The sequence below is a fragment of the Balaenoptera ricei genome, chromosome 12, assembly GCF_028023285.1.
Source record: "Balaenoptera ricei isolate mBalRic1 chromosome 12, mBalRic1.hap2, whole genome shotgun sequence".
NCBI lineage: Eukaryota > Metazoa > Chordata > Mammalia > Artiodactyla > Balaenopteridae > Balaenoptera > Balaenoptera ricei.
In genome coordinates, this window is record NC_082650.1 from 8912911 (window position 1) to 8928783 (window position 15873).

General features: G+C 52.0%; 1 protein-coding gene across 1 annotated transcript in view; it reads left to right on the forward strand.

Moving 5' to 3' along the window:
• Nucleotides 1-15873, forward strand: part of EZR (ezrin) — a 50352-nt gene that overhangs the window by 30532 nt on the left and 3947 nt on the right. The window contains 6 exon segments of the mRNA XM_059940901.1: nt 31-126; nt 993-1267; nt 1835-1918; nt 3058-3204; nt 10312-10408; nt 15359-15522. Coding sequence (XP_059796884.1) covers nt 31-126; nt 993-1267; nt 1835-1918; nt 3058-3204; nt 10312-10408; nt 15359-15522 — 863 coding nt within the window.

Below are 15873 nucleotides of genomic sequence, written 5' to 3' on the forward strand. Positions count from 1 at the left end.
GTTTCGGCCCCCCCTGTCTCTTTCACACAGGTGGTTAAGACTATCGGCCTTCGGGAAGTGTGGTACTTTGGCCTCCAGTATGTGGATAATAAAGGATTTCCTACCTGGTTGAAACTTGATAAAAAGGTAAGTCATGTTAACTATTTACAGGCTATTAATTGGGTTTGGTCTGCTCTGTTGACATTGAAACTCTGTCTTTTGTTTTGTGTTCCTTTCTATTTGTGTAAAAGTTTTTAAAGACAGAGAGGTTGCAGGTTTCCAGTAAATGGGGATCGTTGCTGGAAATTAGATCCTGGTATTTCTCCTTACTGCTCCCTTATTGGAGTTGTATGATGCTTAATTGCTTAGCTTTTAGTCGACCTTAGCTTTTGTTTTGTTTTTTTCCAATGAGATTGTTAATCTTATAAACCATGAATCATCCACTGTTTTGTAAGAATCTGTTATTGCTCTGTTTGAACCTGTGATAAGAGTTTCAACTCCAAAGACTGGATAATTCCATTAACAATTACAAAGAAAAGCAGTAAGCTGAATGTGTTTTCTCCAGACAGTTTCTCTCTTTTCTCCAACTCCTGCTTTCCTCCCATATCACTGGACCCGTCAGGAGGGCGATTGGAGGCGTGGAAGGGGGTGGGGGCAGCATGAGGAATTACTGAGAGTGAGTTCATGGTCCAGGGCTGGCCCGGCCGTGTGGACAGAGGCCAGATTCGCGGGTCACTCAGGCAGTCCCCCGGAGTTGATCGCATCACCCCCAGAAAACCAAGGCTGGGGCTGGCGGCCTGGCGGGTCACTAACGGGCTGGGGCTAGTGTGAGGGTGTAACCGGACTCTCGCTGGCCTTCCGTCTTCCATGCTAAAAAGGTGACTTTCAGAATAAACATGATCTTCTGAAAACGGGCCTGAAGGACCCTTCTGAGTCAGTGGTTAAAACCTGTGTTGGGAAGGCAGGTCTCTGTCTTTCGAACTTGCAGTGAGGGTTTGGCCTCTGCCGCCCAGGTGTCCGCCCAGGAGGTCAGAAAGGAGAACCCTCTGCAGTTCAAGTTCCGGGCCAAGTTCTACCCCGAAGACGTGTCCGAGGAGCTCATCCAGGACATCACACAGAAGCTTTTCTTCCTGCAAGTCAAGGAGGGGATTCTCAGCGATGAGATTTACTGCCCGCCCGAGACGGCGGTGCTCCTGGGCTCCTACGCTGTGCAGGCCAAGTTCGGGGACTTCAGCAAGGAGCTGCACAAGTCCGGGTACCTCAGCTCCGAGCGGCTGATCCCCCAAAGGTGAGCCGCGGGGGCTGGGCCCGTGTGTGAGCGTCATGTCAGGAGGGTCGGGAGGCAGAAGGGCTTCGTGGAGGGCGAGTGTTTCTGGAGGCCGGGGACTGTGTCTGCAGTCATGGGCCGGCCTTCTGCAGGCCCTGCCACCCCCCCGGTGGACCCCGGAGTGGCGTCTGCGACAGAGGCACTCAGCAGGGGAGGGGGCCCTCCTCACAGGAGCCGCAGATGCCAGAGCGGAACCTGCTTAGCTCTCCCTGGTGTATGGTAAACCGGCCCCTGTTCACTCTGTTTTTATTTACTAGTGGTCACATAAATTACCGCTTTTGGAAGGAGAGCCCACTTAAAATAAAACACCGTTTAAAAGTGTTTCTAGCAAGACTGGGTGTGTCTCATTCCAGGTTCTAAATCGTCCAGGCTGTTAATTGTCATAAATAGAAATGCCGCATCTTAGGAAGTAGATGGTTTTATTTGAAAGAAAAGTCAAGGTCTGTGTGCGTGCGCTCAGTGGCCGGTCGCTCGCCTCTCCCAGCCCTGTGGGGTGACGGCTCTGCGCCCTCTTCCCTTGCAATCCAGAGTCATGGACCAGCACAAGCTCACCAGGGACCAGTGGGAGGACCGGATCCAGGTGTGGCACGCCGAGCACCGCGGGATGCTCAAGTGAGTGCTGGGCCGGGAGCCGGTCTTCTTTGCAGGGGACTCGGGTCCTTCAGGTGCCTCGCTCGGAGCCGCGCCTAGAAGGGCAGGGAAGGTAAGGAGCCGCCGGTGAGTGCTTCCTAAACGAAGCCAGGTGTTCCTCCCCACCGCCACCAGGGCCAGAAGAGGTTTAGTTTACACCTTCAGTCCCTCAAGCCTTCGCCCCTCCTCGTTTCAGAGGGAAGCAAAGCTTGTGTCTGGAACTCTTCAGTTTAGTCAAGGGGGCCGGAGCATTGCTCACAGCCCACCAGGCATTTTCTTTTCCCGGTCACAGAGGTGCCGATTCGTTCATCGTCCGTAAGGTGGTTGCCTTCAAAAGGTTGTAAATGTAAAAAAAAAAAAAAAAAAAAAAAAGTTCCCAAGTGAGAAACACTTGCTAATAAAGAAGCACCAGCGAGGCGTGGAGAGGGTCGGAGTGGGACGCGTGGCTGGTGAGAGCAGAGCGACCAGATGCTCTGCCCTAGAACCCTCCCCGCGGGCACTGGCAGCAGTTCTCGGCATGATGCCCCAGCCTCAGAAGTTCATGTGCAGTTTGGGCCTCAGAGGCGTTGTGTCCTTAGAGTTTCCTGCCTGACCCGAGCATCTTCTGTGGAGGGAAACAACTCAAAGCCCAAGCAGTGGCCCCAGGTGAGGCAGACGGTGGGCTCCCTGAAGCACCGTGTGGGCCACAGAGAGAGAGAGAGAGAGAGAGAGGGAGAGAGAGACAGACAGAGAGACAGACAGAGAGACAGAGAGAGACAGAGAGAGGGAGAGAGACAGAGAGAGACAGAGAGAGACAGAGAGAGAGACAGAGAGAGAGAGAGAGGGAGAGACAGAGAGAGGTCGTGCCCAGGATAAAATTTCCAAGGGACGTCCTGTGTGTCCAGAGGGAGCAGCACGAGCCGGGTCGGGTCCTTCCTGACGCGTGAAGCACGCCCGTGGTCGGTGTCCAGGATGGCTGGGCGCCCACGTGGGGCACAGGCCGGCAGAGGGACAGCGACGGAGACACCTGGCTGTCAGCCCGTCCTCCGTGATGGCACTACGTTTCAGATCCTGGTGGCCGTGTAACTGTCGAGCGCGGGGCGCGCGCTAACGACGATGCGATGTTTCTTCTCCCCACCCAGAGACAATGCTATGTTGGAGTATCTGAAGATTGCCCAGGACCTGGAAATGTATGGGATCAACTATTTTGAGATAAAAAATAAGAAAGGAACAGACCTTTGGCTTGGAGTGGATGCCCTTGGACTAAATATTTATGAGAAAGATGATAAGTGAGTTGAACTTTATATTATCTTTAATTGGTGGGGTTATCAGGCCTGGAAACCATGGAGAAAATGGCAAATGTGCATATGGGTTCCTTTCAAAGTATTTATCTAGCAACTTACTGGCCCAGCGTCTGACGCTTAAGAGCTTTGCGACTGTGACGTAGCCATGTCGGAGGTTGGTTCAGAGGTGTGCGTTATTTCTCTCCTGTCATTTCTCTCTTAGCCTGTTTATTAGCACGTGTAGCACGTGCCGAGGGGCCCAGCAGGGGGACCACACCGGTCCATGACCTCATGGACTTTGGAGCTTGTGAAAGAAGGCAGAACAAGAGCTGCAGGAAGCCATCTCCCGCCCCTTCCTCTGAGGCCACCCCAGCTGCCTCGTAGGTACCAGCACGCCCATAGCTACCAGCCAGGCAGTGCTGGGCGGCTTGAGGTTTGTGCTGATCCGACCCAGGGTATTTATGGTGCTATCAGAGACCTTAAGATTCTGTAAACAATAGACTTTATGTACGGACAATCTAGCTAAATCCTCTGAACCTGCAGGAGGTACCTGATTGCCTCACAGTGTGTTTCGTTTGTCGAGTGGGCTCTACCGCAGTTTAGTGCAGGCACGCTGGCCTCCCCCGACTTCCTTTGCCCATCCCTGTGGTTACCAATTCTGCACAGATGCCTTTTTCCTGCCGAGGGGCTAGATACACACACACAAAAATCATTCTGATTCGGCGAGGACAGGTTTTCCGCGGCGGTTCCCTGTTCCTTGGGCTTGGGGCAGCAGCTCCCCCGTCTCACCTGCTTGCAGATGTCAGTGCTCTCGGCTGCCCCAGGCCCCAGGTTCCCCCCCTACCCTGACATGAGGGGAGCAGCGCTGCTTCTGGCACGTGACAACCTATATAGAGTCCCCCGTAATCCCGGCCACAGGCGCTCTGGCCAGGACCCACAGCCCAGATCCATTCCCCTGGGGTGGGCACCTGCGCCTGGCGTTCCCAGCCCCTCCACCGCGCGCCCAGAGTGGGTGGAGGAGAGTGTCTCTGCCGGGAGGCGCGGTGCCAGTCGGACGAATCCAAGTTACACTTGGGACATGGCGTGCTTAGCAGAGGATCGCAGGGACTCGCCTGAGGACCCCGTAGTGAGTTACTGGGGACTCTTGGTTTGCTCCTTCCCCGGTGTGCTGGATCCAGTGCTGTGGACTAGCCGAAACCGTCCGCATACATCAGGGACTCGGGAAACCAGCCCTCCGTCCTTGTGGAGGCCCCTGAGCTGGAGGGTGGTAGCTGGTCAGCAGAGAGCACCGTGGCCTCGTGGGAGGAATATACATGGGAAACTGCCTTCCTGAATGAGCAGATCTTGTAACATAGCCAAGGCCAGGGCTGTCCGAACAGGTTTTTCAAGCTGCCAGATAGAGCCAGAGGCAGGGACTTGCTGCTGTCAGCTGTGACTGCCCTCACCCACGCAAATGCCCGTTTCCTCCGAGTGAGACTCTGAGCAGCTTGGCTCTTTCAGTCCTGCCTCCGCTCTCCTCCCATCCCCCAGCTTAGCTGCGAAATCGGCAACCTCTCAAAGGCTCTTCTCCCCAAAGAAAAAAGTCTCTTGGGGTCCCTTTTTCATTGTATGTATAACAATCAAGTTGGGAGCATGTAGGACGGGAAGCATTTGTCTTGTCTTCCTTTCTGTAAACCCTTAGATCCGAAGAGGAGAGAACATCGAGAGGGAGGAATTAGGAGTCAGCGTGGGACAGAAGGAGTTGAGATTAGCTGGGTTACAGCCCTGCCCGCCATCCTCAGGCCAGAACAAAAGCTAGAGGAGCCTGATCCTGCCCCGAGTTCTTCGGCCCTTGGAAAGCTCACTTCTCCCCGAGCTTCGTCCCTCCTAGGGCTCTGTCCCCTAGTCCGTCTGTCCGCAGGAGCTTCTGAATGTGCCGTGGGCCCAGGGCTCCAGCAGGGAGGATGCTGGAAAGGGCTGTAGACCAGGAGGGGACGAAATGAAGGCCAAGTGTCTTTTCCCTTACATTCCTTACCCAGGGTTGTAAATCACATATTCTGATTGACATTTCTATTTTATTGGCATTAGAAATGATGTTTCAACCATTTAAATACGTTATTTTTTTCCAGTTTCTAAAATTATGCTCACAGGCAGATTTCTTTTGCGGGCGCGGGGGGAGGTTACATCTTTATGCCTTGCCCGTCAGTGGCTTACCTGTATCACAAAGGAGAGCAAAAAGCAATTCTCTTGATCTGTGTGTGCTTTGTTTTAACAAATATGTCAGATCACAGCTGTCAGACCATCCTCTCCTTTCTGTCTTTGGTACCCTAACCTGAACACGGAACAGACAGAATTTTTGAATAACTTAGTTTCTTACAGAAGTTTGCCGCTGCAAGGACTCCGGTTAGACCACGTCTAGGGGGAAGTTTAGAAGCCCAGCTCAGACTGGCCGAGAAGAGAGAGGCTGGACACGTGCGGGGAGGGCCTGAGGAGAAGCCATAGTGGCTTCTAAGTGTGGCTGGGCGGGCGGCAGGAAGGGCGGCTGTGGGGAGAGTTTTCTGACGGGCCTGCCCTGCAGAGGGTGGGCCCCGCCCGAGAGCGGGAGCGGAGGCCCAGGCCCCGGTTAAGCGCCTTTTCTTCCACGTGGAAGTGTGGGAAGAGTGGGAAGAGCTTCAACGTTGTCGGTTATCTCCATTATCGCTGCTGCCTCTGGGCGCCCGGCAGCTCTTCTCTGTTCTGCCCCCTCCGTGAGGCGCCCGTGATCTGCAGCCCATCCCCCCACCCCAGACCTTTCTAAACTCAGTGAAAACTTTCAAAACACTGCAAAATAAAAAGCATTTCACAGTGAAGCCCACGTGCCCACAGCCACGGGCCTCCCGTTAGCGTGTCGCCATGGGCCTTGTCACGGCCCTCCCCGTCCTCATTTCACGGCCCTCCACCCCGCTGGCCACCCCCCCCCCCCAACGATGCAGAGTAAATTGCCGGCATCGCTATACTTCCCCCAAAATGCATACTGTTTGCTAGAGCTCAGCATGTTTTGATTTTCTTTTGATGTAAAATTTATTTACAACAAAATGCACAATTCTGAGTGTTCCTTTGCTGACGTTAGACAGACACACGCCTGTGAAATCCAGACGCCCATCGTCCTCACTCTCTGCCGCACATTTTGAATTTATTAACGATTCATTTTTTCATTTTGAAATCATTTCAGACTTTAAAAAGGTTCCCAAAATAGTAGGAACAAAGAATTCCCATGTGCCCTTCAGCAGCTTTCCCAGATGTCAGCACCTTAGCATAAACACGGTCCAGGGAGCGGAGTCAGGACGGTCGCCTTGATACGTGATGCCGTTAACAGCCGTGTTCCCATCGTATCAGCTGTCCACCAATGTCCCTTTCCTGCCCCAGGATCTGCCTGGAATCCCGCCTACATTTGGTTGTCACACTCCCCAGTCTCCTCCCATGTGGGACAGTCCCAAAGTCTGGCTGTCTGTCTGTCTGGCACAGCCTTGACACTTGTGAAGAGCACTGACCATTGACTCTTTAGAAAATCCCTCACCTTGGATCTGTCTCATACCTTCCCATGATAAGATTTGAGGTTTGCGCTTTGGGCATGAATCCGACACAAGTGCTGTCGCACCCTTCCAGGCAGCGTGTGGTGTCGGAATATCCTGCTTCTGGTGTTGACTTTGATCTCGGGTCAAGGTGGCACTGGCCAGGCTTCTCTGCAGCTACTCTCCTCCCCTTCGTAATTGACAAGTGTATTTTCGGGAGAGTCTTTGAAACTATGTGAATATCCTGTTTCTTAAACTTTTATCCATTCTACATCCATTGATGAGACTTGCATGAAACAGTTATTGTAGTATTTGAGAAATGGTGATTTTTTTAAAAAAAATCATTCCGTTTACACATATTAATGGAATTCTACTATAAGGAACCAATTTCTCTTCTCCATTTATTGTTTAGTTACTTATGTTAATATGTGTTTTCTTCTATGGGCCATAATCTGTACTGTTATTTTGTAGCTAAAATCGTTTGAGATTTGCTTTTCGGAGCCCCTTTGAGTTGGCTCCTGGGCCCTCCTGACCCCATTATTTTCAAGGCACTTCTTACATACTGGTACCTCCAGATGCTCCAGACCCTGCTCCAGCCCTGGAATCAGCTATTTCTCCAAAGAGCTCTGGTCTCCTATCATTCGAGAATTACACTTCAAAAAAAATTTGTGACTTATAAATCCTTTAGAAATCTTCTCTGTGGGTCCTTCTCTGTTTGTGTCCTCTAAGTGAACTCAAAAAAAAAAAAAAGAGAAAGAAATCCTTGTAGACTTGAATCTTCCAACTGTGGTCAAGAATAAAAGGAGGTTCTTTTTTTTTTTTTTTTTAAAGCTTTTTTTTTTTTTTTAAATTTTTATTTATTTATATTTATTTTTGGCTGTGTTGGGTCTTCGTTTCTGTGCGAGGGCTTTCTCCAGTTGCGGCAAGCGGGGGCCACTCTTCATCGCGGTGTGCGGGCCTCTCACTGTCGTGGCCTCTCTTGTTGCGGAGCACAAGCTCCAGACGCGCAGGCTCAGCAATTGTGGCTCACGGGCCCAGTTGCTCCGCGGCATGCGGGATCTTCCCAGACCAGGGCTCGAACCCATGTCCCCTGCATTGGCAGGCAGATTCTCAACCGCTGCGCCACCAGGGAAGCCCCAAAAGGAGGTTCTTTAACTTAGGGGTGAGTCATAATTTTCATGTTTAGTCCTCATCTTTTGATACTGCAGTCATGCTTATGGAGGCTATAAATTGTTATACGACGTTTCAGAGTCTTAAAAAGACAAACTTTGCAGGTACAGCAGAAAGCAGAAGCTGGAAGCCGTGGTGGCAGGATGCCCAACCCTTGAGAGAAAGATGTCTGTCTAGCCTGAAGGTCCAAGTTTTCTGGGTTAGAAACTATTTTGAGAGACTCGTATAAAATGAGGAGACAGAGAACAGAGCGTTGCGTTGGAAGTCTGGCCCCCCGTGCTGACTGCGTGCCTGAGAACCGGGCGGCGCTGCTGGCTCCTGGCTCTTCTCTTCCCAGCGCGCCGGCCTTGTGTTTTGGAGGAAAGTGTTCTGAAGCAACAAGTGCCTACCCGGTGTCTCTCTTTTACGGCCTTTCCATGTAAGGACAGAGGTTACGTCCATGGCAGGACCAGGTGACATCCTGAGTTCCTTGCCAGTGCTCAGAGACCTATATACAAAATGACTTCTTTAAACGATACATATGTGTGTGTGTGTATATATATATCTCTCCCATATACAATGGGAGATAAAATAACTGAACAAACTCCCTGCATGCTTTTTTGAGTGCTGTGAAGCATGTTAACCAGATGTATTTCAACGGGCATTGGTGATCCTATAGGAGAAAACTAAAAAAAGGATCTATATCAAAAAGACTTGACACTTAAAACCACAGCCTGGCCAGTGCCCTGACTATTGGGTCCCAGAAGTCTGTCGGGCTTGGGTGCCCACTCCTGGCCTTCAGAGGCCACGCCCACTGCCTTGACCTGGCTTGTGTTGCCATAACAGGGCCTACATTGCCCATCAGTTTTTATTTAAACATGTTGGTAGGCAGTAGAGTCCTCCCCACTCCTGCTCTTTTCTTTTTTTTTTTTTTAACATCTTTATTGGAGTATAATTGCTTTACAATGGTTGCTCTTTTCTAAATTGGAAGTTTTTATGGCTCATGGGCAAGGACTGTTTTTCATGGCAGCATCTTTGAAAGGTTGCTTGAGGATCTGTCATTAACTTCTGGAATGGTATCCATGGTAAATGTGTTGAAAGAATAGGGTGGAAATTATGAGGTAAGTAGAGCAATGTGGTCATGAAATCATACCATAAGCTTTCCCAGAAATGCTAATTAGAAATCCGGAGTTTTCAGCCAGTAGTGGATTAGTAGTGATTAAGTAGGACAGTAGTGGGGCTTTTGTTAGGGTGGGTGATCTGATGAGGGCCCTCTTGGAACTTGGAGGATGACATGGGAAGGTGTCTGAGCAGCCAGGAGAGCCTGCATCACTAAGATGAGAACCAGAGGGGCAGAGTCCATATACCAAGCCCTCAGCTCATCAAGGAGATATAACAATTGTGTATATACATGCACCCAACATTAGAGCACCTAATATATTAAGCAAATGCTAACAGTTTTCTGAAGGGAGAAACAAGACAATAATACAGTAAGAAAACCTTGGACTTGACCCATACCCAGCCCTTTCCTTTTCCATTAGTGAGTAGCTGCTCTGGGTATAGCATGTGTAGGAAACATAAGGTGTGATGTTTGCCATCAGACTGCTTACCTGCCTGCTTTTCAAAGAGCTAAATAATAATGCAGTAATTTAAATAACACAAGAATAGTTTGTGTAGCATAAGGGACTGCACGTTGAGAGGGGAAGGGCTGCTGAAAGGGAGAGTGAGCTGGCCTGATGGTGCAGGTCTGGGAGTGGCGGGGCAGGGAGGAGGGAGGCCCTTCCATGTGAGGGGCGGCAGTGAACCCTGTGTTGCAAGGGTGGGCTGAACCAGGCAGCTGGGTCTAGGTTAGAAGGCTCTTGGATACGAAGTTAAGGACTATGGATTTTATCCTGTAGAAACTGGGGGCGGGGTATTGGGGGGGCAGTGTTGACATTTTTGAGGAGGGGAATGGATTGACCAAAAGGGACATTAATCAGACAAGCAGACTGGAAGTAGGGTTCTGGCAACAAGGAACTTGGTTGTTCAGGCTGCTGGCATGTGAGAGGTGGGATTAGGGTGGTGATGTGGGAATGAATTGCAAAAGATGGTCATGAGAGATACTTCAAACAAAGGATGAAAGGATGTGCCTGGTTAGGAATCAAAGTTGACCTCAAGATTACAAGCCGGGGTGACTGGACGTAGTAACTGAGAAAGATGAATGTCAGTGGGAGCATATCAAGGCTTCCTAGAGCTTGACCCTCACTGACACCCACCTGTCAGCTAAGTTAGCACAGGTAGCAACTATTCAGTTATGATGTACATTACATAATATGATTTTGGGGCTAGCTTTGTACTTTTTAAAATTAAACTAAAATTAAGAATAGATTTACAAACCTTTCTTAGCCAATCCAAGTACACATCTAACTATCCCACCTTTTTTTTTTAACCTTAGGTTGACCCCAAAGATTGGCTTCCCATGGAGTGAAATCAGGAACATCTCTTTCAATGACAAAAAGTTTGTCATTAAGCCCATCGACAAGAAGGCTCCTGTAAGTTCATAAGAGTTACAGGTTACTGTTTTTCATTTTGCATCCAAATACGTTTCCAACATAAAGGTCAGATTTCTCTGTGTGACAAGGAGCTGGTGATACTCAGAATTACCTGTGGGTGGGGGGGGGAAGAATTCCCAGTAGGTTACATGGAGGGTTAAGGTCCCCTTGGGCCGTGCCACTGGGCATTGCAGTAGGAGGTTATGGTGGAGCCCAGCGGTCCGTCAAAAGCCAGCGGACTCTTGTCATCTAAGTTTCCAAATGGTCTTCATTCCTTATGAAGAAAAGGGCAGTTCTGAGTCATCGACCTTTGCTAAATGATAAGCATTTCACAGAGTGTTGCATTTCTGGGCTTGTGAAATGTTCATATTGGTGTGGAAAACTGGCCTGCCTCCAGGCAGCGGGCCTGGGGTGGGGTACCCCCTGGAGCGTGCGCTCTGATGGTTAAGTTTCGCGGCCAGGCTTTGACTTGGTGAGCTGTCCTTGCAACTTAGCCACGTTAGGATACGTCAGGCTTGCTGGCCCCCGCGCCCCCCCTCCTCCTGGTACAGACTGCGCCTTGTTTTTCTCTAACTGCCCTGTGCCCCGCAGGTGGTCTTCACGCTGGCACCTTCACATCGGTGCTGATGTGGGAAACGGCCCCTCACAAAGAAGAGCCTGGTGGGCAGTCATCCTGGGAGGACTTAGCTAGAAAAGGGACGTCATATCTTAGAATTTGAAGAATACCGATTGTTAGCTAATACCTGTAAAGACCGGTACATTGTAGAAATTATGTAAACTTTCAGCTGAGTTTGCTCAAAAGATTAAGACATACATACATACTGTAGAGTGGTGGAATGGGTGAGGAGTTTGTTTTCTTTTTTTTGAAAAGACATGGAGGAATTTTTTTTTTTTTAATTTATTTATTTTTGGCTGAGTTGGGTCTTCGTTGCTGCACACAGGCTTCCTCTAGTTGCGGCGAGCCAGGGCTACTCTTCGTTGCGGTGCGCAGGCTTCTCACTGCAGTGGCTTCTCTTGTTGCAGAGCACGGGCTCTAGGTGCGCGGGCTCAGTAGTTGTGGCGCGCGGGCTCAGTAGTTGTGGCGCGCGGGCTCAGTAGTTGTGGCTCGCGGGCTCTAGAGCGCAGGCTCAGTAGTTGTGGCACACGGGCTTAGCTGCTCCGCGGCATGTGGGATCTTCCTGGACCAGGGATTGAACCCGTGTCCCCTGCATTGGCAGGCGGATTCTTAACCACTGCGCCACCAAGGAGGCCTAGGAGTTTGTTTTCTAATCAGAAATCTGTTCTTTAAAAAACCGCCACTTGAAGAAATTCTCTTATCCTTCTTGGAGCCTATTGTGAATTTTACCAAAATTATAGTTAGGAAAGAACTTGGTGTCTCATGTAATTTGGTTCCTTAGTTACAGCGTTCGGCTCAGAGAGGCACGTCTGGGAGCCCTCCAGGACTTGGGCACCGCGTGATGACGGTTAACGCTCAGGGGACAGCATGTGGCATTGCTGTCCAACTGCTCCTCCCACGGAGGGGTTAGTCCCGAGTAAGGGAAAACCAGAGGTCTGGACGCTGTGTGTAAAAGTATTGTCTTCATTGAAAGACACTTTCAGTATTCCTGCTGTTCGCAAACTCTTGACTTCTGCTCCATGGGTAGTTGCACAGCTACTTTAAATTAAACAAGCGTTTAATACAGACTCTCAAGCTCCATGGTAACAGGTCACATTAATATGCAGCACCATGAACCAAGGGTCATAGTGTTACCAGTGTTACGTGGGCAGTGAGATGGGGCAGTTAGAGCGAGAAGATCCTGCGATCCTGTGTAGGCTACTATCTGTTCATGAGATGTTACTGATTGTTCAGAACATTTTTTAAGAAGTGACAGAAGCAGGAATTCTGGGTAGACTGTTTAAGAATTAAGTGGTATGGTTTTTTCAAATTTGGTTTAAGTTTAGCTTCCGAAAAGCTCAAGAATATTGTATAATCACAAGCTCCCAAGCAAAGGCAGTTGCGATATATCTGGTTGAATTAGCCGAGTATACTTTTGCTATAATCTGGTTTTATGTGAAGCCATCACTTGAAGGGGGAAGAAGGGAGAGAGAAACGTTTGCTGGTCACGTGCTGCGCGTCAGGCGCGATACTAGGGTGGTGCGCGCGGCGGAACAGGACAGGTCCCAACCCCATGAGGCGAACACGCCAGTGAAGAGATGGGTGAAGACAAACAAAACAAGTAACGTGCTTGCTGGCAGAGAATTTAACAGCGCAGCTGTGCTGAGTGACAGATCCGGGGACGCAGATGAGAGGTGGGGTGGCCGATGGCTTCAGGTGGGTGGGTCAGGGGGCCTCATGGAGGAGGAGGCGTCCTCTGCTTGGGTGCCTTATGGGGGCGCTGGCTGGGGGGACGGGTCCCTTGGGGCCCGCACACCTCCCAGGGCTGCTCTGCGCAGCCGCAGGCAGGCTTAGCGCCTGGGGCGGTAGAACACCACATGTCCAAGTCCACGCCTTTACGTAGAAGACAGAAAAGGAGACCCGGAAGGTCGGTCGCGTCACCACACCGGGGGAGGGATTCCTGAGCTTGCGGGGAGGGCGGTCCCCTGGGCAAGCGCCCCACTGAGCCCCGGCCCGCTCCTCAGCCAGGCAGCTTCCACTCGGGGCCGTGATTTTGACTCTTGTGCTGTTCAGTGCTTGCCTGGGTGGCTCATGGGGCCGAGACAGCTGGCTCCCCTTTAGAATGGGCCTTTTGTTCCTGCCCCACGGGAGAGGCGGAAGGATGGAGACCTGCACGTGACAGCGGCGGGCCCTGCTCAGCCTGCGCAGAGGGCGGCCCCGAGGCTCCCGTGCTCCCCCGACAGCTCGCCAGGGCTTCCCTCCTCCTTCCCGCGTGTCCTTGGGGACTTGGGTTCACTTTCCTCACGCCTGGTTTCAGGTTTTAGGACATCGTTCTCTGCCGGTTAAGACGGCCTGCCCCAGGTCTCATCAGGAGGCCTGGGCTGGAGACGTGGATTTAGAAATCTCTAAATAAAAATTTCTAGTTTCTGTTTTTAACTTGAAGTCAGGAACTGGCCTCCTCCAAAGGCGGCACGAGGGATTCCTCCACCTCCCGCGAAGCCACGGATGCTCTCACTGTCTCTGGTGTCCGCAGGCCCTGTCTTCGGGCAACCGGATGCTGTGGGGAGTGTCACCTGCCGTTCTGACCCTTGATATTTTTTAAGTGACATTTTTCTGAAGAGGAGTTCGTGCTAATTATAGAGTTTCTTTACAAATACTTAGGAACCACAGTCAAGACCCATTTGGGTAGCATGGCTGTGCAGCCGTAACAAGAGATTATTTTCTCTTTGTGTAATAAGAGACAGGTGGGTAATAAAAATACCCGTTTCTCCCAGCTCCGCAGACGCCTCCCTGGGAAACCCTATGACTTAATAACAAGTGTGTGAAACCCCAAGGAGAGCCCCCCCCGAGGAGGTCCGTGGGCTCTCAGGCCTGACATTACTCTCTCCCGAGCATTTTTGGACAGGTGTATGGACTGAGGCACTAGGCAGGCCCTTCCTGGGCCTGTCGATCCGCTCGCCCGGCGTGTCCCCGTAGGTTTCGGAAGTCGCCGTGGGACACGCAGCACTGCTGCTTGGTCTCAGCCCCGCTCTCCCTGTGCGGTGGTCGGCGTCTGGATGCTGAGGGCCCTGTGCCTCAGAAGAGAAAGGAAAGCAGGAAGAGGAAGCAGATGGGCCTTTTCCAGTAGCTTTTAGCAGGAGTTTCTAAACTATACTGCTCCTCTGTCGCCTCTGTTAATTACACGGGTAATCAGGAGCTAGGAAACAAGACCCTGTGTCATCCATGTCCCAGACTCGTGCGGTCACAAGCCACGAAGCTCTTGGATGCTGTGATTTTGTTCTTGGTTTTAAGAAGGCTTTCCAGTAGCAGTTTTGTAAGGCAGCCCGAAGTCTGAGTGAGCGTATTGTGTACCAGCCAGCTGTCATTGTGCCGGACGCCTTCCTAAGTCCTTGTGAACATTCTCTGATTTAATCCTCACAACAAGACCACTAACTGTATAGCTGAAGATGCTGAGGCTCAGAGTGATGGAGCGACTTGCCCAGTATCACGGGGTCAGATGCGACAGGGCTGCGTGAAGTGTGAGTCGCCAGCAGACAGTTGTTCCCTGGGCACATTGGTTTGATCCTGGGAACGTAGAGATGAATGAATGTGGCCCAGATCTCCGGCGAGCTGATCGTCTAGTGGCGGAGAGAGAGCAGAACAAGCCAGCGGGGTAAGGCACCAGCATCGCCGTGGCTGACCTCTCCATCAGGTGCAGGGGGCACAGAAGTGACAGCCACGGAGGAGGAGAGATCTCGTGGAAGTGCTGTGGCCTCGGGTGTGTGGGATTGGACATGACATGCCAAGTTAGGAGGGACTGCGTGAGGACGTGCTCACGGTGTGAAAGAGTGCAGTTTCAGTGAACGAGGGGTGGGTCAGGGCCGGAAGGCCTTCACTTGCACCAGGCCAGGGCGTTTGCACCTGGTCCTGGAGCTGATGGGCTGGCATCGAAGTTCCGCCAGTGACCCTAGCGGTGCGCTGGTAGCAGCGTGGGAGGCGAGAGGTTGAGGCGGAGGAGACGGAAGCTCCGTGAAGTAGGCGAAGCTGTGCTGTGCGGGCAGGAATCGGGGATGGACGGGGCTGTTAGCCTGAAGGCCGGTGGGACTGGGCCCGGGGCAGCGTTGTGGTCCAGCCGTGGGGTTCAGTGCGCACACTCGCTCTGCTTGTCCTGCAGAACGTGCGCCCCGTGGCACCAGGAACATCTCTTTGTCATTCGGGGTCAGTGGCTTTACCTTGAACCCTCTTTCTGGCCCCTACTCTCTGCTACGTTTGTCCTTTTCGAAGAGGTATCCAGACGTGGGTGAAGTCGGGTTTGGAAGAAGAAAGCCAAAGGAAAGCGTTCCCCTTGTCGCAATCTGCCCTGTTCTCTTCTGCAGGACTTCGTGTTCTATGCCCCCCGCCTGCGAATTAACAAGCGGATCCTGCAGCTGTGCATGGGGAACCACGAGCTGTACATGCGCCGCAGGAAGCCCGACACCATCGAGGTGCAGCAGATGAAGGCCCAGGCCCGCGAGGAGAAGCACCAGAAGCAGCTGGAGCGGTGAGCAGGGGCGGGCGGTGGCAGGAGGGCAGGTCGGGGCGTGGGGACAGGACAGCCGTGTCTGCGCTGCTCCCCGCAGAAGGGCTGGTGCATCACAGTCTGCGGGGCCGCGGCTCAGCCCTCGGAGCTGCCTCGCTGTGGGCAGGGCAGAGCCCGCGCCCGAGGTGGAGAGCCGTCAGGGCACCTGGGGTCCCTGCTGTCACCCGTGTCCTCTGCTGGACGGACGGGCCCGGGGCCTGGACGAGGCGCTGGGGACAGCCGGTAAGCAGGATGCAGCTGCGCCTCGTGTGCCTGGGCTGGTGAGGGGCTGGTGAGGGGCTGGTGAGGGGCTGGCTCCAGGCAGGGCCGCCT